A 27,808-nucleotide genomic window follows, 5' to 3' on the forward strand; every position below is an offset into this window, starting at 1 on the left:
GGACAGTGACGCACACTGAGAAGCGTTTTCAACCCAATCTGTCCAGTCTCCAGCATTGTCCTGTTGAGCCCACTCTCTCAGCAGAAAGCCCACAGTCAGGACAGGACAGGCTTGAGGTGGGCTGAATGGCCATGGCTTATCAAATCCGAGTCTGGGTCCCTGGCAAGCACAACCTTGGGAAGCAAGGGACAGTTAAGTCCAGGCCGACAGCGGAGAAGTGGGACTGGATTTAAAACCTGGAGTCAGGTCATGGGAGACCCTGGGAGAAGGCTGAGGGCAAAATCGGGAGACACGCCCTGAGCAAGGCTTTTCTGGAGCTAAGTCTCTGGTCTGGGAGAGAATCACTATTTAACTCCATCAAGTTGAGTAGGACATCCAGAGGAGAGAAAAAATGAATTCACAGAAGGAAGAAAGAACCGAGCAAAAACAAGCATAGTCACTATCTTGCATGAGATTTAAAAATTAGAAAATCACAATGATATAGGCTAACACTTTCTGAATTGGTCTAGTTGCTAAAACTTGATTATTTCTCTCACAGCTAAATTAAGCACTTCTTACTCTCAATACAGATGGCATATTTTAACTTCATTAATTATTTGTGCCTAATTGTACTATGATGCTTGAGCCCTTTTGTGGCAGACACTGCACTCCAGCCAGACTATTGAACCACACTGTTGACTAGCTCCCCAAGCCGGCTCCGTGTCCTCTCAGCCTTTGGTCCCTGGTGCCCTCTCAGCCTGAGGGCAGGGTAGGCAGGAAGTGCCAGGGGTTGCTTTCAGCTGCCCTCCTGACTTACGGCAGTTTGTTCATAAATATTCCAGGTCCCTCATCCCCCGGAGGTAACTCAAGGGCTTGCCTTGCCCTGGCTCCCAGCAATGCCTGCTGGGTTAAGCTGCAGCTGCCCACTGGAGTAACCTGTTTGGTAACACACTTTTTATAGGCTGCCCTCCCTTCTTCACCTCTCTTTCCTACCACCTACTAGTGTCTCCTGGAATTATCCACTTGGTTTTAACTAATATATTGTTAAACACTTGTCTTTTGACTTTTTAGTCAGTGAACACCACCACAAAAGATGTGTAGTTAGGAGTTATACTAAAACACAGACATAGTATTGCAGGTCAGCCTAAATGCAAGATTGCACCTGCCAGTTTGTTCTCATAAGAAAAAAGAAAAGGAAGGAAGGAAGGAGGGAGGGAGAGAGCGAGCCCAGGACGAGTCTGTTACTGAGCTGTTCTATTGATTTTCGAGCAATGGTTTCACAGTAGTCCTTCGGTTTCACTAACCTTTTACAACGAATCCCTGCGGACAAAAAGGACGCCCACATGTCCTTCACACTCTGCAGCTGCTGCTGAATGGCAGGAACACCTTCCGGAGAGGTATTCTGAAGGACAGACTCCCCTCTGGTCACTATCATTTTCATCTGGATCTCTTTTTCCTGTTTCACGGATAATAGAGCCTGTGAAAGCACACACAGAAGTCGTTTGTCATTTGCATGCTTCACATTTCTGGCTTTCAGTATTTCAGAGCTCCAGAGGAGAGCAGAACACTCCGCAGTGGTGGTGAGCCCTGGCTCCCTCGGGCTGATCGGGGGGCGGACGGGAGAGTCACTTGCCAGTGAGTGACAGCCCCCAGCCACCCACTGGTCTCCAAGTGGCCGTGGTTTTCAGGTCTTTATTATCCTCTGCATAATCCCTTATTTCCACTGATGTTTAATTTTCCTGTTTTTTAAATAAAAGGAAAATAAACGACAATAGGATTTCCCACTTCTCAAAGGTCACAGCAGGAAGAGTGCTATAAAGGTTAAGGTGTCTGGTACGGCAAACCTATAGAAATAGATTAATTCATATCATATAGTAATTTACATGTTTCAAATTCTTTACAAGCACTACTCTTTTTCTATGTAAGAAGGATATCTGAAGTCAAAGTCATGAAACTGGGGTTTATATCACCTAAAAGGTAGAGTTTCATCTCTCTCCCTCATCTGGACCTGGTCAACTTTGACAGAGTCAGCCTCAGCCACCGGTTTCTGCTGCAGCAGGATGCACTGCTGGCGGCTTCTCACACACACCGCGCCCTCTGCTCCCTTTAGCTTCTGCCTGTTGGGTCCCACTCTCAAATCTTGGTGGAGGTATCGTCAGACTTTCTGAGAAACCTGCTCTAACTCTCAACCCCATCCCTCCTGCCAGCTCTGTTCCTCGGTGTCTACGGCACCGTAAGCACGTCCCTACCTGTTATCGTGGTCTCTGTGCCTCCAGCCTCAGCAGTGAGGCCCTGAGGACAATGACTGCACTGTATTCATTTCCGAATCCTTGGTATCAAGACAGAGCGCGCCTCCTCGGAGTCACCCAGCACATAAATGGCAGGCGAATGGGTGTGGGAGTGACCGCTTCATTGCAAACGTAAACTAGCAGAGAACTAATCTCTTATGATGGGAGAAGTGGCTAACTGATACAGGCAGGTGAATGAATTGAACAAGACAGGAAATGTTTTGGCCAATGAAATGTTTCATAGAAGAATTATCTCAGAATAGATGTGTCTGTGATGTAACTTGAAACTAGCCCCTTCACTGGCTATATCAAGCAAGTAACCACATTGGAGTGGTTGTTTTATTTTTTTTGCAAAGTATTTATGGGTGAATATGTCCGGGGTCAAATGATTCAGGGATGCTCGGGCAAGGCCACCCTATACAACCAGGATCAGATCCACAGAGCATTCTTCAACTTCTTGTGGACAGAGTGTTACCTTACCACACCAGGTAGATGGAGACTAGCGAAATTTTGAGAAAAACAAATTCCATACATGAGAGAAATGCCTATAAAAAGGCACACCTCCAACTTGAGCATCCTGCTGTCCAGCACGCTCTTGTCCGACGTCGGGTGGCAGTAGGAATCCAGCATGTGCACGGCGTCTGTCATCCAGTCCTGCAGCTCCCTAACCCCGGCGGAGAACTGGCTGTGCTCGGCAACAATTCTATCCAACCTTGACACTTTCTCCTGGAAGTGACAGAAATCGTTTTCCAGCTGTCCATCCACAGAGACTTCACAGCCTGAAGCTACTCCGATGGGAAAACTAACCCCTAGTTTCAAATAACGACAGTCAGCCACTGAGCCATACGCTGCACAGATACGACACGAGTCTGCATTAATCTATGAGATGGGAAGTATCTTTCTAACGAGTAAGAATATGAGACCAATTGGGTCAAAAAGGAGAAAGATTACAATGAGAAGTTACTGCACCTCAACTTACTTGCTGATATCTTTATGACCATTGTGACATTTTTCAGAAGCAGTGAAATTTCTTCCTAACATCTTGTCTGGGAAACAAATCAAAGTAGTTTTTGCTTTTAAGTGATCATATTTGGCTCAAATGATACCATGTATCCACGTGATCTACACTACAGTCAGATCTAAAAAAGAACTATCTGAGATTTTTAAACAACACTTAGTTTTAAAAATGGGGACCATAAACATGGTTTTACCTATTAATTATAGGTCATAGCCAACACAGAGAGGGTCTTATGAATATAGTTTTCAGCTCTGTAAGTATTTGAGTATCTGTTGATTTTTTTTTTTTGGTACCTACATAAATACAAAGGAAAAAAAATACAAAGGAATAGAAAGATGTTCCTAATTTATTCTCATTTTAGAAATGGGCCAGATTTTCTAAAGATAAAAAAGTAAAAAACATGGGTGTAAACACAGACTCTTTATCCCAAGACTTAGACTAGTGTGACTGTCCCAACTAGACTAGAGTGACCGTCTCAATATTTTTTTATCAAGGATCCGAACAGCAGACCAGGAGTAAGCCCACAGTAAAACTGGTGAAGCCATTACAGCAGGCTCCCTGAATGCTCAGATCTGTGCAAAAGGGAAATATAGGGGACACACGTGGTGAGGCCGAGCTCAAGGTAGGAGACGGGTCTGCTGAACGCTCTAAATGAGGTCACCCTGGGATCCCCATTTGTAAGAATTATTGCCAGTTTTGAGCTCTGCTCTAGGAGCTCGACTGAAACTCTCAATCAACACATCTTTGACTATCATGTAAGGAGTATAAAGAATTTAGACAAATTTTTAAAAAGTTATCCCCTATTCATGATATTTAGCCCACAATTTTTTTTTAGCCCACGAAAATTTAAACTGCTCTAAATTCATGTTTTTCTAAAGTAATTTAATCTGCGTGTCTTTAGACACAATCCTCTGCCTTCTGTTGATGCTTTGAGTCTTCCAAATAAAAGCTCTGGGGAAGATACCATCTCAGGAGTCAAGGGAATATTTTGTGCAATCCCGGAGACTGGAAGTCCCTGAGATGTCTGAAACCTCCCTTGCTCTTTGCAGACAACCACGTTGAGATGACGCAGCGTGGATATTTGGCGGGGACTGCAGGGCTGGGACGGGCACTCGCAGGCCTTCCCCTGCCCCGCCCGGGGCTGGGCAGGCTGACAGCCAGCGTCATTCCCCCCGGGCCCCGGCTCTGTGACCTGGGGGCCACACTCACACACAGCACATGGCGGGCGTTACCTTCGTGAAATTGCTTAGGGCTAGATACTGAGAAGACAGCTGGGACACTCTGTGCACAAAGCTCCTGCTGGCAGCCTGGCCTTCCCACAGCTGTTGAGCTTTCTCTTTCAGCCTGTGGAGCTGAGGCTCGTAGCAGTTTATTTCCTCAAGGACAGACTGAAAAGCACAAGCAAGTTACTATTAAGAGGCTGGGGGAGAGCACACCGCGGACAGAGCTTTGGCCCAAAGGACACGGAGACAAACACCGCGAGCAGGAGGTGTGCCCTGAGGGCGCTGTTACTTCCAAGCTACACACAGAGTGGAGACCACAGGACCCGACAAACCACACCTCACAGGGAAGCCGGAAAACAAGAGATCTGAAATCAGGGAAGGGTGCGCGCTGTCTCCAGACCGCGCGGTCTCACTCCGGGGCGCGGGGCACGTGTCTAGACCTGCGCTTAAGGCTGCTCAGAGGATGGGGAGGAAGTGGGGCCCATGGGCCCAGTGGCTGCTCACCTGCAGCTTCTGCTGTTCTCGCCTCTTCGCCGGCAGGTCGTACAGGCGGTCGCTGCCTTCGTGCACCGTCTTCTCGGTTTTACTCAGCCAGTCCTGGACGGGCTCAGCGCTAACTTCAAAGTCCTTCATTTGGATCTTTAGATTCTACGAGGTTTTAGATAGTGTTAGGGACCAAAAACAAAAACAAAAAGGTAATTACAAGTCCAGAGTCCTTCACTAGGCATTCAGAGCCCACCCCAACCAGGTCCCCTCCCCTCTCCCCTTCTTTCCCTGTCCCCAGTGTCTGGAACATTCTGTCCTTCACCTTGGCACCTGGCTAATTTTTGAACATCCTTTAGAGATTTTCAAGTTCTCCTTTTCACAAAAATGAATATTTCTCTCATTTTCCTGCCCACCTCAGTTCACACCTACCCACTTGCCAACCTCTGTCGCGTTTGCTGTGTGTACTGGTCACTGTATACTTTACCACAGGCTGGGCTGGATTGTGAGTTTCCTGTCACGCAGGCATGCCTGTCTACATTACATGCAACTAGATTACAAGCCCCATGAGGGGAGGGCTGTGTCTGACACTTCCTGGGACGGACCATGGCACCTTGCAGGAATATAGATAAGTCCTCACAAACATTGTATCGATTTTGATTAATGGTGAGACAAGAAATAGCATATGGTTGACATGCTTATGATGTTTTTAATTATCAATTTGTTTATTCTAATTTAAAAGATATAAGAAATACTAAATCGTGTCCTGTGTTTCTTACATGAGAATGTCCTCACCACTTTCATACTTCGGGGCTGTCATGCGTATGTGATCAAGTTTTATATGGTGTCATTTCACTGCAGCAAAGGTGTCTCTATCCACTGTCTTATTACTTATAAAAGTGCTAGACTGAAGTGAATTTGACACTTATGTTACCATGGGAACTCACTAAAGGATTTTAAATTTAAATTTAAATCAGAGCTTTGGGTAGTACTGTCGAAGAAGAGCAAATCGACAAAGCTTAGCTGAAAAGTCTATGTGGTGAGAACTGCAGGAGCCTGTGAGAGAACGGTCCCAGCGTGCACCTGTGTCTGGATCTAGCGCCCACAACTGGGGACGGTCGTGTCTGCCATCGTCACCTCTTAGGGAGATGGGCAGCTGGGGATGCTTTGGGAAATTAAAAATGTTTCACAAACGTAAGATACCAAGATAATTCCTGGAGTAGTCTACTAAAATTTAAGCTTCTTGAAGGAAGGGGTTCTGTTTTCTTTGCTGTATCTCCAGAGCTTAGGATAGTCCTTGGCAAATAAAAAATGTTCAGCAAATAGATGTTGAATCATTAAATAAATTCATAAATTCACAGCATTTCTATCTTCCTGCTACTGTAATCTCAGCAGGTCACTAAAGGGCAAACAGGGGACCACAATCAGGCATTAGTTCTATGAAGAAATGGGACCGAGGAGCAGAGCAGTGGGGGCTCAGTCAGAGATCTAACGTAAAAAGTTTGGGTTCCTTGTCCAAGGAGTGAAGTCATAGGGTCTGAGCAAGGGGCCTGGGGCCCAGGAATAAAGACAGCTTGATACTAAGTCAAGCAATTCCTACTGTTCCTCGTACCCCTGTGTCCCCAGGGCTGTACAGGCCTCCCACTAAACGTCCACTCTGCATGCCTTTCCAAACATTTCTCCTGTGGCTTCAGCGACCACCTACAGACTCTTAAAGCCCTCCATCTATAGACTCACATTTACACCCTTCAAGTCAGAGTGCCTGGCTTTGAACTTTGTCTCTTCCTGGCTGTGAGAACTTGGTGGATTACTGAAGCACCTTTTGCCTAATTTTCTCATTCACAAAACAAAGCTAAGAGAGTTCCTACCTCAGAGAACTGTTACGAGGATTAAGTGCATGGCTATATGCGAAGTGTCTATAACAGTGCCTGGCCCTGGTAAATGCCCACCATCACTGTTTCTGCAGCTCTACCCTCTCGCTCTTGAACTTTGTACTCACGTTCACTACTACCTTCCTGGCCATTAGCCGCTGAATCTCTTGCAGACCCATCAAATTTAACATATATTAAATTAAATTGATTTATCTATCCCCTCCAAAACTACTTTTTCTACCATATTCATGGCTCAGTTAATGGCTTCATCATTCATGCCATCTTCCAAACTCAGAAACTAAAGACTCAAACCTAACTTCTCCTTTCTCTGCACACCTCTTTGAATTAGTTACCAAATCCTGTTATGTTTTCTCTTAGAGATAAATCCCCTGTCCATTATCATTTTCTTAATTCAGGTTCTTATCTTCTCTCGCTCCTCTGGACTGTTATGAAAAGCTTTCCCTGGTCTTCCAGCTACTAACTGTTCACCATTTCAGTCTACACTGTGCCCAGAGAGTTGACATGTTTATCCGCAGCTTAAAGACCAGTAGGTTCCTTTTTCAACCCTAGAATTAAGCCCTAGTGTCCTACAGCATCCACTGTAAGCAATGTATTAATCTTTTTCCTATGCATCTAGAATCGTAAGGGTTATGTTCCATTCTCAGGAAAACTGAGACAATAAATGATGTTCTGGGTTCAGATAAGAAACTCCGGTTGAGAGTCAGGGTCGAAGTACTTGGTACACAAGACATTTCTTTATCTGGTCCTAATCTTCATCTCTGGTCTTATTTTTGTTGCTCTTCCCACAAAACCTTACCTGGATGTCAAACCCCTCGAAGTCCCCCATTCGTAGTTGACACTCATGACACCCTGGCCCTGCACATTCAATTCCTTCTACCTGAAGTGCATGTCAGCCTGGGCAAATTCAAAGACTTAGCCTTCAAGTTTCAGTTAGAATCTTGCCCTTCTGGAAACCTTCCTTGATTTCTCCAAATAGAGTTAGCTGCATCCTTCTCTGAGTGATTCCCACAGCCTGAATATACTTATGTCATACTGCAATCATCTCTTTATATACTGTTTCCCTCTATAGAAAATTAATTCTCTGGTGAGAGGGAAAAAGACTAATCCTTCTGTATTCCTAACATAGTGCCTGGTACATAGTATGTGTTATTATGTGTGTATTCTTAATAGAAAAGGAAGGAAGGAAGAGAGGGAGGGAGGGAGGAAAATAAGGAAAGCAGGAAGACAGGCAATTCTTGACCTACCCATCTTCTCCTGGACATGTCCTGACCAGGTGATCTCATAGTCACTGCTAGATGTACTCTCCTCAATGGCACATGCTGCCCACATTGCACTGATGCACACTGCACTGGAGTGCACAATGCCCTTAACCCTGAAGGGTTAAGAGTAAATTTCCAGGCACTGCACAACGGGCATCACTCTCTATTAAACAGAGGATGCCCACTATGAAAGAACAACCACCATTACAAAGGAGACTGCAATGGTCTCTGGTTAGAGAAGAATTGAGGAAACGTGTTTTCTCTTTCCAGATACTAATTCTCTATCCTTATTTTTGTCCATCCTGCATTAATTATGGTCATAATCAAATTCAGGATCTATTCTGCCAGGAAGCATCGTTTTAAAAGGAAAAAAAAAACCTCTCCATGCCTCTCAATTTTCCTCTAAGAGAAGAGCGGGGACAGAAAACAGATGGTCACAAGAGAAAAAGTGAAAAACAATTGCATTGTGGCAGTAATTATGTTGCAATTATAATAAATTCAGCTTATATTGTTTCTAGATAAAATACAACTGTATAACCACTGTCTCTTTGCATACTTAACTCCTAAAACCTATTACTGGATATCTGCATTAGTTCTGATACACTGTCTCACCCATGGCATTTTGTAGCCTTACATGGATATTTCTGATCCGCTCTCCTAGGACAACTTCAGAAATTGAGGGATTTCAAATGAATGACTGCGTGATAGTGCCGAGAAGGAAAACCAGCTGCTCCCAATGGGACAGCGCGCCGGCAAGTCTACGCAAGCAGCCCCTGCCATGCAGGAAGCTACCGTTCCTTACAGTTACCCAGTTACCTATTAATTCAGAGAGGAATGACCAAATCATCGAGAAGGGCGTTTGGATGTACTGAAAGTGTGGTTTGACAAACAAATATAACAACAACAACAAACAGCACAGAACGTGTGCCTGCGGCTGGCTGTACCGCATACCTCCAGGGCAGATTCCTTCTGGTGGAGATTTGAATGGAAATCTTTCCAGTCCTCTTTGGCAGCTGCAATTTTGGCCTGGATTCCGTTTGCCTTCTCTTTGGTCAACAGAGTACTCAAAAGCTCTCCCTTAGAAACCATCATGTTCAGCTTGTGCTGTCCATGTTCGCTTTCTGACAAAAATTCCTGTAAGGAAAAACATAAGCGATTGGGCAAATAAAAGCTTTAGACTTTAAAAATGCATTCAATTTTCTACTTACTTCTCAGTAAAATCAAAGAGAAGAAATAAACAATTTTTATAGTATATCTTAAATGACTAAGCTTCTTTTACCTAATTTGTACATTGGTTATAATTATCTTATGTAACTGATATGGTTATTGTGAAAATTAATGAGAAAATCTGCTTAGAGTGCTCAGACATAACGTTTGCCAAATAAGTAAAAAGAGCTTTTATTATTTCCTAAGTCCCTATTAATACACATAAAACAGCATGCACTTAATATGAATGGACCAGTTTCTTTTCACGTACACAATCAATTGTTTTGAGCAGGGATTTATTTGAAATCTGAATTTCTTAAGCAAAACTTTAATGTGCTTATATTAAGACCTAGAGGCACGTTTTTAATCCACTTAAAGCACCACTATTAGAATTAACTGTTCACACTCTTACCTGTATTTTCTGAAGACTTGTTGAAACTTCACTAATATTTTGAGGTATATCAAAACATTTGGCGGTAGTGATTTTTGCATTAACCAACCACTGCTGGAAATCCTTGAAGGCTCTTCGAAATCTTTGCTGTAAAATCTGTTCTTTATTCTGACAGCCCTTGGATGCTTGCAAACAAAGACTAAAACCATGATTTGAAACATTTAATGGAAGAGAAAAAAATGATAAAGTAGATTAAAATAATGTTTGGTGGAATCAACACTCTTTAGTATGCACTCACACCATTTAGCAAAGTATTTAAAGATTAATTTATTTACATTACCATTGAGCTCACAACTTAAAATACACAAACCTCAGGCTTCTTATTTGTATGAAAATATTTTGAATACCAGTAAGTTCATGCTCACCAATTATATTCTTTAATCAAGCCAGAAACTTTTCCGCTGTATGTACTCAGGTCTCTGGAAAATCGACAAAGTTCATTCAGCTGAGACTTGAGATCCTCTGTCTGAGGCTCCGCTTTCTGTAGCGCATCCAGTATCTCCTATTAGGAAACAACAAGACAGAGGAGCAAATGTTAAAACTGGGTAATTTCTACACCCTCCTACTATGCGTTATAAATCACACGATAAATTATTAACAAGGGAAGAACCAATATAGGAGATTCATTCAAGAAATGAGGTCTATTTTCAGGATTCCCCACGACAAATAATAGCACGTGGTTAATTTATATCCTTTTCCAGGCATGGACAGGCACGCGAGCATCCGATGTCACCGGGGAGTCAAATGATCAAGCGGTCAAGTAACAAAGGGAGACAAGAAAAAGAGAAGCGAAAATAGCCTAAATTGTTTAAAAACAGTCTGACTGGGCCATTGGAAGATGTGTATATTGTTTAAAGGTGAAGAAAAATCATCTCAAAGCAAAGAAATACTTATTTTGGATTAGAAAATACATATAGCAACTGATTCTGTGTAGTGCATCCAGTGAACTTAATCAAGAGGTCTAATTTCACTAGTAACTGCTTCATTTCATACTTTCATCAAATACTTATTAACTGCCTGGTATGTATGCACCAGTCACTTTGCTGGATTCCGGCACCCACCCTCCAAAATGACTAATGGTATGATTTTTGTACTCAAAGATCTCACAATTTAACAAATGAGAGAGACACATGAATAATCACAGCACTGCGAATACCTAGTCCAAGATAAAGACTTGGAACTTGATGAGTGCGCCTCTGAAATCAGGCCATGGTCTACCGAGCTACACAAGGTCCTTTACAATCAGAGCATTCTCTGTGTAGGATTATCACAAGGAGCAAATGAGATCACAGGGGTCAAACACTCATCACAACTCCTGGCTCCCCAAGTGCCTAATTAGTAAAAACAGCAGGTTATTTAAATGAGTCTATCTGGATAGTGGTATCGCCAAGGTGAAAAAAAATTTATTAAGAAGGAGAGGTAAGAAGATAAGTCACTACTGAGCATCATTATTAGAATTAATTGCTCACATTTTTACCCGTATTTTCTGAAGACTTACTGAAACTTCACTAATATTTTGAAGTATATCAAAACATTTGGTGGTAGTGATTTTTGCATTAACCAACAAGAGAGCTGCTGCTGTTACTCTTATTTATTCACAGAGATATTTATCAAGATGTGGCCTAGACTGGTAGGAAAGCCAGGCTTCTCAACAAAGTGAGTCTGTGTGTTGTATTCCCCATCCCGGAAAACGGCACCACTGTCCTCCCACTGATCGAAATCAGAAAACCAAGCCTCATCCGTTCAAGAGAAACGAGGTCTGGTCTGCTCCATGCCTTAGCTCTTTAGATCGGTTATCTCTTTGCCTCTACGTCTCCACTCTCACCGTCCCCACCTACTTTCTAGAATGGCACAGTGGTCCCTTAATTTGAATCCTGTTCCAGTTTTCTGTCCTGTGTTTTCTCGTTCGCTGTAATTTTGGAGCTTGATGGTCTCCCTCCATCTCACCCATCTGGTCAGGCTGTAATCCTAACACAAGACTCAGCTCGAAGAATGACGCCGCCAAGGCTCCTCTGCCCTCCGTCCCACCTCTCAGGGGTTTATTTTAAGGACACACACACCTTGTCAGCACTCATGGCAATCCAGAGTCCCCACTGGTCTTGCACTTGCTGGCCTTCCCACCCAGACTATGGTTCTCAGAGGAGGGGTGGTCTTCTCTTGGTGTTAAAATTCTCCACTTAACTTAGTGGCTGTGCTCTCGAGGAGTCTAAAATATTTTTATTTATAAAACTCATAAATAATCCTAGAAAGTTTCTCTCCAAAACACCAAACACTAAACTAGTAACTGCTATTTTACACCACATTGACCCTTTTATTTAAAGAACATTTTAAGAACTAAAAAAATTTATCATGTACCAAAAAAGTAAAAAGGATCAGAGATTCAAAACTGTCATTTATAAATTAGATGATATGAAAAGTGAAAAGCTTTTGACCAAAACTTTATACCAGGTCGGGAGGATGTAGCTCAGTGACAGAGTGTGTATTTAGTGTGCACGAGGTCCTGGGTTCAATCCTCAGTACCGCCATTAAAATAAATTAACAAAATAAACCTCATTACCTCCCCCACCAAAACAAGAAAAAAATCTTTACACTAAAAAAATTTCTATAACTTCATTATAAATTAAAGCCTTTTAGCAGAGCCTTTTGTTTTATACACATCAGGTCATATACTTCTGTTTCAGCTAAGTCCTTGAATGCACAGTTTTTCCTTTAGAGGTTTTACAGGTTAAGAAAATTCTAGCTCACAGTGGAAAAGAATATGAAAATGAATATATGTATTTTCATGTATGACTGAAGAATTGTGCTGTACACCAGAAATTGACACATTGTAAACCGACTGTAACTCAATAAAAAAAGAAAATTCTAAATTTCCAACACTAAATACCCAATGGATATTAAAAAACACAAGTTTTGCAAATACAATGAATGAGATATTTAGCAACATGACAATATAGTTTACAGATGATGATCCATTTTTATTTTTTAAAGGGTTTCTTGAGTCTCATCACTTAATTGCAGAAGAAAGAATAAATTCTTGTGAAGGCTTTTGACTATTATTATGATTTTCAACAGTGATAAGCCCTCCCTAACAGCAAAACAATGCCAAAGAACCCTGGCAAATCCATTATTTGGAAAACGTTTCCTATGTATTCATAGTAATGGAAGTATTATCACGATTTTTTAAAATTAAAAAAATTTTTCCAAGCTTTATTGAGATGTAATTGACATACAACATTGTATAAATTTAAGATGCACGGCGTGTTGATGTGATACATTTATATATTGTAAAATGATTACCACCAGAGCATTGGCTAACACATCCAATCCATCACGTAAGTACCATTTCTTTTTTGTGCTGAGAAAATTTATTATCTGTTTTTATTTTATTTTCTTCATTTCCTTTTTCTCCAAGCTTTATTGAGAATACAGTTGACGGACAGCACTGTATAAGTTAAAGGTGTACAACATAATGCTATCTCCACTTTAAGATAAAAATATCATTATTAGAAATAAAAGAAATCTGAATACTGGGAGGCAATGCAGTATTGTCATCAAAAGTATGAACTCTGAAGCCAAGTCTGGAAGTAGGTGTAAGCAGAGGACTGTCAGCTTTGAATTGTTAGTGCAGTTCAAAGTTGACATTCACCTCTGCACTATGATGTGCATTTTTTTAGGCCTCACCTATGATTTTCACTAATAGTATCGGTGAAAAAATGATCGCTTAGAATAGGTAACGCAATCTAAATACAACCAAATCTTTCTTTAAAAAAGACTTCATTCACAGAAATGAAAGAGAATGGAAGGGAAACAAAAAGAACTGAAACACGATGATTGAGTTTTTTGATATCAGAGTGAATAACAGTGACCACGTGGGACAATGACCAACTTCCTTGTCCCTGTTTTACAGACAAGTCCTTGCTTTCTGTGCTCAATTCTAGTGCTTAAATCTAAAGCGCAGGGAAGGCATCTGGAAAAAACAAACAAAAAGCCTAAAAATGATATAAAGAAAATAGTATACAGAGATGATTATGAAGTTTTATTTTGCGATGTGCTATATTTGTTTTAAATACTCGACTTCAAACAAGACAATGTTGGAAATACTACATGACTTTCTTCCTGGCTGAAGCTATTCTGAAATGATTATAACAAAAACAGAAACAGAGAAGTTTACTAAACTTCCTTTTAAGGACATCCACGATTCAGAGCATTATAAAACTGCAAGTATCAAGAGGCTTCCCAAGACACAATTTAATAGTAAAAGAAAGAAAGGATTTCAAGCTTCTGCCCATTCTTCACTCTTCCTTTTTGCTTCTCTTTCTCATGTTCTGTAAGAGCAGCTGTTAGTTTAAAAAAAAAAAAAGTCCTTAAGGCAACTGGTGAACATGACGCAGGAGTCCTGCTAACGGGTTAAATCAAACACAGCTGTCAAATCCACACACAGGAACGCTTATCAGGGTGAAAACTCCTAGTTGTGCTTTAGAAGATTACTAAACATTTCTTTCAAAGCTATAAATCCAATCATTTAATCGCTGGAAATAATTCCCTGGCAGGAAAACAGCTATGACTCTCTGTCTATTTATGCCTCTACCCACAGGCCATTTTTTCAGACTGAATGGCTGAACACAGTGTTACAAACTCTTAACACCATGAAGAAGGAAAGTAAAATATTTCCCCTAACAATAAATGCTTCTTATGGTAAACAAAAAACTTCTTCCTTACGTCTGTATTTTTACAGTAGTTTGATTTAGGAAACGGATCAGCCTTGCAAATTTCATTAGGTAAATACTTATGTTAACGTTGCATGTTTTGAGTTATCACGGATTTTTTTAGCAACAAGAAGCAGGCAAAAATTTTAGCGTAACTGCCGGTAGCAAACGGGAAGCAACTCACCCGCCCCTTGTGCCAGCATTCCACTATCTCCTTATCTGTGTTCTTGCCTTCCAAGAGGGTTAACTGCTGAGCCCAGCCCGTCAGGAGGGCGCTGAACTGTTCCAGGGCCTGCTCCAACTGAGCCACTTGGCCTGAGAACTCCTGCTCGGAGAGGGCCATTTGGCTAACCAGGTTCTCCAGGCTGGTCTGCGTTTGGGATACACTGTCTTCCCACTGCTTCCAGTCGGCGCGCAGAGTCTGCATCTCCGTGTCCAGGAGCTCACATCCACTGGCAGTGGTGTTCTGTCTCACTGCAGGGGCCAGCGACTCCACTCTGCCCAGGCGGCTCGCACCAGTCTCTCTGGAATCCATCAGCTCCTGTAATGGAATATCACCATGGTAACCGAGGAGGCGATGAGTCACTCATGCTGCAAGTTTCCAAATGTGTACAGAGGGGGGCCCTGTCCTGCTAGGAAGTTTTAGCAAGTGTGCCGCAAGGAACCGGAATCGATTCATCCACCCACTCCCAAGTCATAATAGCGGAGAATTATCACTGTGAGCACCAAAGCTTGTCGCGAAATAACTTGAAGAATCCCCAGCATCCTGAAACAGACCCAATAGGGACCTTGAGATCAGGCATTGTTTGAATATGTGGAACTATATAATAGTGATTTTAATATCTGCTTGTGGTGTATTGCTCCTGTCAGTATGTGAATCCGGCTTCTCCCTAAATTGGTGGACGCGTGAACAAGGATCCCAGCAGATCTGTGCTCTGCCCACATCTCTGCCCCGTTTCCTCTTCTTCCCCAACATGGTGGCTTCAATCTCACTTCCATTCATTCCACCAGGAATCAAGCTAGCCCATCACAACAAGAGAACAAGCCCTACTCAACTTCAGGTAATTCTGTATCTTAAATAAACATTTTTATAGTAACTAAAATAAATAATTTACAGACATAAACAAAAGTTCAACATAACCATTAGACTGCCTTCACTTATTACTACTACTTTTAAAAAAGTCACTAGAAATTTAACAATTTAGCTATAACTTTTAAATATTTATTTATATTTTTATTGAGTTAATCTATAAATTTTGGTTTAAAGCACAGAAATACTATAAAAGACAACAAGATAAAACTAAAATAATCATTGCTAATTAGGTAAAACAGTGGTATTTCTTTCTGAAAATATTCTTTCACTGAAAATTTTCTCTCTGAATTCATCATCTGATGTTTATATATTTAACATGTCTATTGCTAAAGCCAGGATTTTGTTAGAATTAATACAAAAGTATGACTTCACTTCTGGATTAAGGAGAAGAAAAAAGATGATTATTTAGGGGAAAAAACTTCCAGAAGAAAATCAATGACAAATTAACAAGTATAGGAAAAACAGGGGTATTAAGTATGAAGCACGTTTAACAAATTGTGTTAAACGTAACAATGTCTTAGCTAATCTATGTGATGTAGCTCGTAGATTAGCTTGAAATAAATGTATCTTCCCACTATATATAAGAAAGCCACATTTTAGGATAGATCACTTAAAAGTATTTAGCTCTATAGTAGTGCAAAGCACAGTCACATGAAATCCTTATACACAGTTAGCATTTATATACATAGTCATCCTTTTCTCTGTAGGAGGATGCTAAAACCTTTTTTGGCTTATCAATGCATACAGTTAGTAGTGATTTGATGAAGAAAAATTATAATTTTTAAAAAGAGTTATGCATAACTATTAGATTTAAATACTTATAATTTGCCTTTATGAATGATTTGGAATTTGGAGTTCAGAGGCTGTCAAAAATCAGTTTCCTAGAATACTCTTTAAGGCATCACCCCAGTTTTCTTTGGCATGGCACTGGGATATTTCAATATTTGCAAATCACTAATTCCACTCATCCAGATTTTGAATAAGGATATCATCATTTTAAAGTGTTTTGAAATAACTTTTTCATATATTTCCCTGTCCTGTGTTCAAACTCTTTACCAGTATTATATGCATGTACACACCCTCATACACATGCAGGTCTAGCCTTGAAGTTGCCTGTCCGCAGTCACTGCTGGGGGTGGGGAGGGTGACTGAAGGACGGAGGCGGCACCAAGCGACTTCCTCCGAGGCTCCTCCTCACCTGCACACCAGCCTACGCGCAGGCCGGACCTGGACTTTGACGGGCAACCTCTGCCAGGCTGCACTTCCTCCTTCCCAAACCTCAGTTTCTTTCTGCCAGCTCCTTCTCCTACATTTCCTACATTTTTTTGAAGTATTCTATGAAAGTCTTTCAAAAACAGAGCGCTTGGCAACCCAAGAGCAGCCTTTGTAAAAGAATTACTTTACTTTCGTTACTTTAACATTTCAAAACATTGGTTCATCCTTGCCATCTGGTCTTCCACCCATTCTTCACCTCCAAATCCATGTCATCCAGTTTCTCTCCTGACCCGGCAGTGGAAGTGGCTACGGTGACTGCCAAGTAGCCCAAGTGCCAAGTCCAGGGGGCCCTCGTGCGGCCACCGCTTGATGCTTCTGTGAGGGTGAGCACCTCCCTCACCAGGGCCCTGGTGGCGCCACCCCTTCCTTTCCCTCTCTCATTGTTTCTCTGCTCTTTTGTCCCTCTCCCTTTCAAACTCTCTTCTGAGGCCCCGTAAGTATGCGCCCAGGTTTTGGTCCTGTGCCCACTGTGCTGTTTCCTTTACCCAGAGGTCTCGGCTTCATTCACTCTGGTGCTGACCATTTCAACTCTGTATCTTCAATCCAGCTTCCCCCCCTGATGTTCAGACTTCAACGTTCCCCTGCCTCCTGGACATCACCGCCAGGTAGCTCAAACTCCACCCCTTCACATCGAATTCCTCACCCTTCCTCCTCTGCAGCCTCCCTCCTCCGCATGCACCTGTTTTTCTCAGGCAGAGATAGTTCTGTTGCCTGTAGGTAAAGTCAGTCGTGACCAACACCTTTTGACTTTTCTCACACTGTCACTCCAAGCCACTTAAATCACTCACTTACGAAAGCCACTGGATTTCCTTACTGAGTGTGTTCCATGTGCCAAGCACGCTGCTCAGTGCTCTATGCCCATGACCTAATTTACTCCTCAGACTACTCTGCGGGGCAGGTACTACTGTTATTTTTATTTTACCAATTAAGACGTTGAGGCTTGAGGACATCGAGCAAATTGCCCAAAGACACAGCTAGAAATGCAGTAGAGACAAGATGCAGCCAGAGTCAGGATCTGAATCTAGGGTCTGAACTCTAAAAATTTAGTGAGCTATCATTATACTTGATATATTATTTTATAAACATCAGTTTGTACACCATCATCTCCTACCACTCTGCGGATTCCTTGAGGGCTGCACAACCCTGGTTGAATAAAGAGATGGATGGATGGATGGATGAACAAATGGATGAATAAATTAAAATATTAGTGAGGAATATATCAAAGAAATACCTGAAAAAAAAATCACACAGATAATAACTGAAGAAGTGGCTTTATGTGGTTATCTTGTTTAAAACCCATGTGGTCACTGTAAGATTTAACTAAGATAATACTTTCTAAACATTTCAAAGTAAATCCTCAAAAAGCACCTGTTAGTGTTGTCTCAGCCATTATTTTTATGTTCTGATTTCCAGATATTAGAACACAATCTGAGTCCTACATTCCTGACCACAAACACACTGTTTATTCCAACATTTCCTCCTCTACAGCTAAACAATTGAGGATTGCATCATTGCTTCATTTTCAGATTAAAACTTATTGTTTCCACAGAGGGGAAATTATTCAATATTCTAATATTCAAGTAATTAGAAAAGTACTTATTCCAGCTCCCTTAGATATGCAAATTTCTTTTTTTCAAGCTGCCCATATAAGCAGTAAACTCGGTGACGATTTTAATGCCCTTTAAAGTACCGTCCTCTTCTATGTTGTTGAAGTGTTGGCTAGGACAGCAGAATGAGACATCTAAATGACATTACCCAGGCATTGTTCAAATACATTTAACCAAGTTACTTTGCACACTTTTCTTCCACTGTCATATCTGGTTCTGTCGGCCCACCGATCTGGTGCATATTTCATAGTTCTGATACTACAGCAACAAGCACATTTGCATACAGAAGCCCACACGGACAATGTTCCGTTTCCCTCACAAGTGTAAAGTGTTTTGGAGTCCCTTTTACTCCTGGCTTATGTTTGTAATTCATCAGGTGCAAACTAGTAAATACCAACAAACAGAAAATCAGAAAAAAACATTTTAAATAAAGAATCTTAGCCACAGAATCTTCATCACAGGTATGTGACACTCAAGAACCAAAGAAACAATGAAGTTATAAAATCTGTCCATTTTCTGACCTTAATTTTAGATAATTTTTTCTGGATGGCTGATGAATCTCCAGACGTATCCGACCACCGATGAAGTTCTTCCTTTGCTGAATGGAGCCAATCTGTGAATTCCTGGACTGCATCTAAATACATGAGATGGTCTTTCACAATTTCTTCTACTTTCCTCATTTTCTCCTAGTAAACAAAGAAAAGGCTACTTTAACCGTAGTCGTCACTGAGAATCTGGAATCTGGCAAGGCAGCAGGTCTCCTCATGATCTTAGAAGATTTTCGTTCTTACTCTTGAATGTTCTCTACGTTTAATATCTTAAAATGAAAACATCAGATCTTGATTAGACTGCAAGATTTTGAAGAAACAATCATTTTATTTCACATTTTCTCTAGTCTAGCTTAGAATAAAAATCCATGCTTCATGAATGCTGCCTAACATCCTTCATAATAAGTGGCTTAATTATTATTATAATAATAACTATTCTTATTATTCAAGCAATTATTTGTGTTGCCTCTGTGTACAGTATTCTGCTCGGCACTTTAAATGCATTTGCTCACTGAATCCTCACAACAGCCCTGTGATGTAGATGCTGTAATTAACGCTCTGTTACAGGAAGGGACCTCCAGAAGTTACAGAGGTTAACTAACGTGCCCAACTTCACACACCCAAGAAGAGTCAAAGCCAGAATTCAAATGTAGGTCTTTTTGACTCAAGACTCATAGCTCTTAATCATTACCAAAATTAAAAAAATGAAGATAAACTAATACATCTGTTAAAAACTACAGTATTCATAATACAAAGAAAGTTCCCAAAAGGAAATTCGAGAGGAAAATAGAATACTTCTTTATTTCCTTATTTTCTTTAACACTCTCACAAGTATTCAAAAGAAAAATCATGGAGAAAATGAAAGATTCAGAGACAGAATTGAAAGAAAATCTTGATATTACACAGAAGAGCCTAATCTTGGAGAACAGGAAAATGCAGTTTTTACTAAAATGAGAAATAAAATACTTGGTACATAACTGAAATCTGGGAGGTAAACAGACTTCCATTTAAAACAAATGTAAGTGGCAGCAAAAGAAAAATAACTCTACATTGACGATTGAGGCTCAGGCCATCTTACAAAGAAAAGAAATGGGTTGATTGACATTCTAAGTGGGGAAAGATTAAAAAAAAATTAAAAATCGTCCCCAAATTGCAGAAAGAGCAAAATTCATGGACCCCCATTGATGAGAAATGGCCCTTTACATAGTATCTGTTCACTGAACGTACACATAGTTTTAGTGCAGCCAACTCCCCTACAGTTCAACCATGATACATTCTTTACCTGAACCTTGAAGTTTTCTCTTCACTCTTAAGCACTCACCTTGGAAACAGTCAGTAAATCATTAAACTGTGTTTTCAGTTCTTCTTGAGCCACTTCCTTGAAAGAATCGTCCTCAGTCTTCTGGTAGAGCTCCCTGGCCTTTGCAGTGAGCCGCTGCAGGGCCCCCGCGTGATCTCCTGCCTCGGATACGATGGACTGAAAGTGGTCCAGGAGGGAAAACTTCTCTTTCAGACCAGGCTGCAGTTGCAAGGGATGTTCTAGTTTTTGATCCACTGATTCCATCCACTGCTCCAACTGGTTTTTCCACTCTAGATAGTCATTCCATTGGCTAATCACAGACTCTAAAGTGCTAGAGTTAATGTCATACAGTATGAAAATAAGTTATTTTGACATCTCTATTGAAAACCAATCACAAAGGCATTGCGTCCCTGAAGACTGTTTTGCTGAATGCTATTGTAAGTGATGAAAACACTGCTTTTAAGTGCAGGGAGAAACATTACTTCTCTGACCCACAACACAGTTTCTTCAAATGAAAATAAATCTATGTCAGAATTTGAAATAAGGTGTGTAGTCATATATGCATCCGAAAATATGTCTTCCAAATGCTAATTGTCCTAAATGAACAGACACATATAGGTGCTGTGTTGTTAAAACATCAGTCCTGGGGCATCAGTTAAATTTTACTTAATATATATCAATTCTTAATTTTCTTGGACTCACTTTATCTTATTAAAGTCCGATGATGATTATTTAGTGATTGGAATTCAAAATGTAAGATATTTTTGCAGGGAGGGTATAGCTCAGTGGTAGAGCACACGTTTAACATACACGAGGTCCTGGGTTTAATTTCCAGCACCTCGATTAAAATAAATAATAAACAAACAAACCTAACTGCCTCCCCCCCCAAACAAAAAATGTAAGGTATTCTTTCTGGGTAAGTAATATAATTAGACTGACTTTTCACTGAAGGATATAAATGCACAGTGTTTAGTGCACCTGTGTGAATGTGTGAAGGAAGAAGGGCTCGATGCATTAATAAGAAATACAGTCACATAAGTCATGTAAGGAAGAGTCAAGTAAAAGGCTCTCCAGGCTGACAGTTTTTTAAAAACCTCCAATATTTAGCTTTACCAACTATTCTAAACTCATGTGCAGTGACCCTTTCCAACCTCTCTTGCATATAATCCTACAGTCCTGGAGTTATATCTGTGGTAAATGTGCTTCCAGCATTTGCTCAGCTGTTCCTTTTGCATCAACAGAAACCTCATCATACATGCCTTAAAGCTCTATCCTGTCCTTGAAGAATTTTCTAGAAAGTCCAAATCAATCTTACTTCTCTAGAAGCCACCACAAGCCCTGCCTTCTGCCACAGTCCCACAGCATCTTAGTAACATGACCTCAATCAGAGGTTTTGGGAATGTATTGTACCCTAGCCTCCGAGCACTTAGAGAGCAAAAACTACTTTGTTCTCTTTCATTATTTTAGCACAATAATTTGAGCACTGCTCAAAATGCAGTCGCCAAGTTTAATTTCTTGCTGAAAGCAGAGAATCAAGGATTTGAATCTGTTTCCTACATTCAACATTTTATTCTAACATCCGGAAAATATTCACCCATATTCCTATTCACTTTTATGAAGCTGGACCATTGCCAAGCCCTGGGAAGTTCAGTTCATGTTCTGGCGCTCTGCTCTACAGAGTAACAGAACCACAGGATCTGACTTGTTTTCCTTTGCTGACCACTGAGTTGTTAGAAGATTCAAAGTCCTGCTGACTTTGGGAGTCACCACCTATGCTCCATATTTAAAGGAAACAAAACAAAGCACAACTTCTAGATTTTAGTTGTAACCATGGTTCACTGTCTACACTGCAGTGAGTAAATACAGTGTTGTTTTGTGATGAACTTTAATCTTTTATTCATCTATTTATTATGATTGTATTGAGCACACACTTCTTCAGAGATCTGATGGTATCTATGACCTTCAGAATGGGCCCCTGGAATGTGTTTTAGTATAATTCTGACTGAAGGTCATTTGTCCAACAAGCCAGCCAGGTGATTTGCAGAAGAGGGAGGAAGGTGCAAATCTTCTATGCATAAATCTAACACAGCACCACCAGCACCTGGTCAGTGTCTCCCCTACCTCCTCATCGGCATCCAGTGCGATGCTTCTCAACAGAGTGGGGTGGGTAGCTCGTTGCTCCTGAGAGGATGCCTCCCACTGAATGCCAGGATACCCCCTCACTGGGGCCACCAGACACTCCCCATACGTTTCCAAAACCCCAGTGTCGATGATATTACTTCCAGTTGAGAAGATTTACACTTAAGCTCAACAGCTGCCAACAACTTAATTTCTTTTAAGCAGCAAAAAGTTATCAAAGCCATATATCCTTGCTTTAATCAACTGAAAGGTAGTATCTTAATGAGACCGTGTGTGCAAGATTCTGTGAGAGATGTTATGGGAGATGTAAATATTACACGAACAAACATGCATGCGTGTGTGCAAATACATACAAACAGAGCAAGCAAGCAAACAAACAGAACCAGCCTCGCCATTACAGAAAACACAATCCAGGCAAAGACAAACATGCACACAACCAGCTATAGTAATATACTTGGAACGTGATCACAGGACGCCCTCAGTGCTGCTCCATCATTTTACTTAGCCACTAGGTTTGATTTAGGCAAATAAACACTAAACGTAGGTCCGGTACCTCTGAGCATGGATGGAGGAGCTCATGATGTTGGCCCACACATCTTTAAGGGTCTGCAGCTGAGTCTGAATCACCTTCTGACCTTCCTTGTTGCTACTTCTCAAGGCCTGTTCCCCTTTGCCAATGGCCATGTTCAACTTAACTTCTCCTTCTCCTTTCATCAGGAGAATGTCCTATGAAGAAAGAATGACTACTTGTCAGTACGATTACTAAAAAAACCTCCTGATGTTTAAAAAAAAAAAAAAACGCCTATGTTTCCCATAAGAATTGAGGTAGGGAATACCTTACTTGCCTGAAAATGAAAACAAGAACAGTAACATCAGACCCTGGACCCCACTGCACTAAAACACCGTTCTTAAATATTAGATCTCTGGGAGTCTAGGGGTCAAAGATTAACTGCGATTCAGGTTCTTGGAAAACTTTGGCCCACTTGCCTAAAAATGGAACTTTATTGAGTTTTGCATCAGAGTAAAAAGAAGTTATTTCGAAAATGAAGACGCACTTGTCAAAAACTTAACAGTCCTCTATTTTCATTGCCTGGCTAACCCCTGTCTGTCAAGGTCAGCTTGGCTCACTGCAGGCCGGGCTGGAGGCCTTCTCAGTGCTTTCAGCACACACCTGTTTACTTCAGTCATGGCCCCCACACACAGGCCACACTGGAAGCAACAATTTACAATTTGATCTCTCCCACTGACTGTGGACTCCTAGAAATCGAGGACCAGCGTTTGTCTCCATAGTTCAGGCAATTTGCATAGTGCTTGGAGTGGAGTAGGTATTCCCTAAGATTTGCTAAATATTTACTAAAAAAGATTGAAAGTTATTTGAAAGCTATCAGTGCTCCTTTACAAAGGGGAAAGATGACCCCTCCAAACCCTTTTTTGTTTACTTTTATTGAAGCACAGATGATTTACACAATTAGATAAAGAAGTTGTGGTATATATATGAATGGAATACTATTCAGCCATAAAAAGAAGGAAATAGTGCCATCTGCAGCAAGATGGATGGACCTAGACATGATCATACTAAGTGAAGTAAGGCAGGCTGAGAAAGACAAGCATCATGTGATACCACTTATATGTGGAATCTGAATAATGACCCTCCAAATGCTCTTTGCCCAATTTCTCTATTTTGCCTACAGAATCCTCAGAGGCTCATAGAATGAGGAGAACCCCACTCAAACATGTCTGAATCTTATTAAATCAGCTTTCCAAAGGCACTGAAGTCCGGCAGGTGTGGGGCATACCTGTACTTGTAACAGTCGTCTCTCCAAGGCGTCTTTGCTCCCCACGGTGCTCTCGGCGCAGGCCAGCCTGTCCCGGACGTCTTTCACCCAGGACCACATGTTCTGCAGCGCCTCCTCCAGGGCCTCGTGCTCCTGCAGGGCCACCTGGCAGCTCCGGAGTTTCCCTTTGGTCACTCTGAGCAAGTTCTGGTAGCTGGTGAGCAGCTGAGAGCACAGGCGTCCTTCTTTGCCAGCGCCGTGGCCTTCTTCACTGAGAAGCTGCCCTCGCTGGGAAAGCTTGTCTAGGGACTCTCTAAGGAAAACAGAAAAAAAAAATTAATTCTGACATTCTAGAGCATGGGGGAGTGACAAAGGATTGTTGATCTTGGAGCAGGGACCAGAAGAGAGCTCCCAGCCGACACGCCTTTGAGATGACAATTCTGGGGCCCCTCAGGGGGCTGGCTACCAGGTTCTCTGTGGTTTCTCTGAATGTAGTCAATACACACTGGGGTTTATTCGATCTGTGCTGGCCTAGATCTCAGCCCACTGTATTAGGAATTAACTTCAGGAAATAGCCCAGGCCTGCCTCTCCAGCCCGATGTCTAACTTTTCTCCATTCCTAGTTAATGCTCTAACCATAAACAGTTCCGTGAAACTCCCCAAACACTCTGCTCTGTTGTATACATGTGGAGATTCCTCCTCCTTCCTGGAAACTCTTCCACTCTCTGCTTCTTTTCTAACTGGCCCTTCAAATCTCAGCGCCCTCGTCACATCCCCAGGAAGCACCCTGATGATGCCTCTTCCCAGCGCCCTCAGCCCTTGTCTGGGTCTGTCAGCTCATGGACCCCATCTGTCTCAATCCACAAGGCTTTCACTTCTAGAAGCCGAGGCTATTACATGCATCTCATATCCCTAGGACCTGGCATGATGTTTATCAGATATAAAGTGTCAAAAAAATGTGCTTTCAAAGGCCATCTTACAAGTACTTATGGGTTTTGTTGTTGTGTCTTGGGTACTTTGCTCATCCCAGTTTGGGGTCAAGGGAAAACATAATCACATGTGGCTGGGTTGGCTTCATCCTGTTTTACAGAGTTCTGAATTCTGATCAGTGCATCTATCAGGAAATGCCCAGGACACCAGAAGGGAACATGAGATGCCTTAACACAAACCGCTATGAAAGTAGAAAAAGGATACAAAGCCTGTCTCCTACAGTGTCTCAACTTTTTTTTTCTGAGCAGCTACTATGTAAACAGCATCCCGTGGACCACCGTGAGATATAGAAGACTTACACAGTCTACACATACTCTAAAATCCATCGCTCACACTGGTAATCTGTTTGGTGAGACAAGAAGCTGGCTTAAGCAATGATGCAAGTTAAATAACAACTCAAAATGAGAGATAGCACTTGTTACTAAAAGAAGAATTGCCTAGTAGGTGATAAAAACTCAATGATTATCAAGTCTGGGGTTCTTTTTGAAAATACAGGGCATCTCCTCAAGATATTTGAAGTATTGGAACTCTAATGATGAAAAAAATCTGGAGGCCTGGGAGGAGCGAGTGGTAAGGAACTGAGAGAAGTCATGTCACTCAGATGGAGAAGCTGGGAGACCAGCAGAGCACATCAGGATTGTCCAGAGAAGCCACCAAGCCAAAAGAAGGCGGGAACAAACACACCTGAGGACTCTTAGCATCTGGTCCTGGAATATCAGAGAGTAATAACTCAGGAAGAAAATGAAAGGTCATTTTAAATGTTTGGGAAGGAGGAGAGAAGTAGGTGTGGCCACGTTATACTGCATCCAAATAAGAGTCAAGATTTAAAAAGCGAATAACATGCAGTGTTATTTTTAGAAGGTTATATAGTTAGAATAATGCTATTATTCTGTTAATTCAGCAAATGTTTTCTATTTTTGGCACTACACTAGATAAAGACGTTAAAGACCTGATGGTCCCTGGCCTTGAGGAACTCACCATTAGGTTAGGGTTTATGAAACTGAAACTGAGAAGTATCCCGTGGGGCCCTCCCAGGTACAAAAGCCCTTCTGTGTCCCCTGTCTCCTGTTTGTAGACAAGCTGCAGCCTCCCAGGCCTCCCTGAGTCACAAAAGAGCAGCTCAGCCAGTGATTAGGACCACGGAGTCACAGAATCTTTAGCTCCTCCCTGAAGGAACAGATACCAGTGTCTGATGCACATTCCTGGGTTGTCTGACAGATACCAAAACTACCACCAGAGGGAAAAAGCTAACTGCATGATGCCCAGACTGCAGCCATGACATAGGCTGCTCCATCTTGAGCAGCACAGTTCCGAGAACAGGCCTCAAGGAAATGGGAACAGACCAGCCCTGGAAGTGAAGATTAACTGTGCTTAAAACAATCAAGACGACACTGACCAGACCACTGCACGGCCAGTTTCAAGGTGACTGTCAGAGCTGACGGTGCTGTTCTGCACATAGCCCCTCCCTGCACACCCTTGAAGCTCTCCTTTAAAAGCTCTTGCCCCCTGACTGGCAACCAGGATGATTCTTCGGGACATGAGTCCACCTTTTCCCCAGGATTGCCAGCTTCCTCAACAAAGCTATCTTTCCTTTTACCCAATACTTGTTGTCTCTCCGTATTGGATTCTTGAGTTTGGTATCAAAATCAACAAAGTGTTTACCCCACGGTAAGGGCTCAAAGAGATGGGGCCACAACCCTCCAGGGAGATTTTATTACAATCATGAAACTAGTACACCAACAATAGCTGTTAGTATGGGTTCTGTGTATGCATTTGTCTGTATGTTTGTTTTTCAAGATGAGGAATACTTGGCATGTCTGACCAAAAAGAGGACTCAGCAGAAACCGGGAGTGAGCGTGATCTGAATTAGGCAATTTTTACTTAGTTGGTCATTGTTGCTGATTTGTCTGATTTAGGAGGCTGGGAGCCAGCCTCTGCTGCTTACAGTGCATCCACTCCTTCAGACAACAGTTAGAGAGTTAAAGAGTTTTGTGTGAGGCTGCACTCTCGCAGTGGAAAGTGTTCCATCTTCCAGTGCTAGAGTTCCAATGAAGCAACTGAAAATTCCAGGGGTGGAGCCTGAATTTAGGGAGCAAAGCCCTTAAGTGGTGGCGGCCAAAGCACAGGCTGGAGAACTCTGTCAGAGAAGGAGCCGGAAACATCTGCTCAGTCGGGAAGTGATGAGGAGACCAATACTGCAGTAGAGAAAATGAATCTCTAGGACAGTCAGACTTCATGACCATACCTTTTGCTTTACTAAGAACATTATGAGGACAAGGTGGCTTGTAAATGATACTGGAGGCTGAAGTTTGTGAAGAATATATGGAAATTGGGATCCACGGGCATTATTTTTGTAAATGAAAAAATGATACTATTTATATCCTAATAATAACCCTAGACATGAAAATATATCATTATTGTTGTTGTTATCTCAATGCTTAAAAGCTAATATCAAGAAATATAGGAAATGAGAATATGAAAACAGATATATGTATATACATACATATATATGCATGACTGGGACATTATGCTGTACACTGGAAACTGACACATTGTAACTGACTGTTACTTCAGTT

General features: G+C 41.6%; 1 protein-coding gene and 1 long non-coding RNA gene across 2 annotated transcripts in view; one reads left to right on the forward strand and one right to left on the reverse strand.

Moving 5' to 3' along the window:
* Nucleotides 1-27,808, reverse strand: part of SYNE1 (spectrin repeat containing nuclear envelope protein 1) — a 427,466-nt gene that overhangs the window by 206,418 nt on the left and 193,240 nt on the right. The window contains exons 51-62 of the mRNA XM_072966061.1: nt 24,264-24,555; nt 23,021-23,193; nt 20,350-20,659; nt 19,002-19,166; nt 14,690-15,046; nt 10,165-10,301; nt 9,761-9,938; nt 9,094-9,276; nt 5,013-5,156; nt 4,518-4,673; nt 2,829-2,993; nt 1,284-1,456 (exon numbers count right to left, since the gene is read on the reverse strand). Of these exons, the coding sequence (XP_072822162.1) occupies nt 1,284-1,456; nt 2,829-2,993; nt 4,518-4,673; nt 5,013-5,156; nt 9,094-9,276; nt 9,761-9,938; nt 10,165-10,301; nt 14,690-15,046; nt 19,002-19,166; nt 20,350-20,659; nt 23,021-23,193; nt 24,264-24,555 (2,433 nt within the window). The remainder of the gene's footprint in view (nt 1-1,283; nt 1,457-2,828; nt 2,994-4,517; nt 4,674-5,012; nt 5,157-9,093; nt 9,277-9,760; nt 9,939-10,164; nt 10,302-14,689; nt 15,047-19,001; nt 19,167-20,349; nt 20,660-23,020; nt 23,194-24,263; nt 24,556-27,808) is intronic.
* On the forward strand, nt 15,088-19,408 carry LOC140697766 (uncharacterized). The gene is made up of 2 exons (XR_012075087.1): nt 15,088-15,566; nt 19,013-19,408. It is a non-coding gene; the product is annotated as an uncharacterized lncRNA (long non-coding RNA).

The sequence above is a fragment of the Vicugna pacos genome, chromosome 8 (genome assembly GCF_048564905.1).
Source record: "Vicugna pacos chromosome 8, VicPac4, whole genome shotgun sequence".
NCBI classification, from domain to species: Eukaryota; Metazoa; Chordata; class Mammalia; order Artiodactyla; family Camelidae; genus Vicugna; species Vicugna pacos.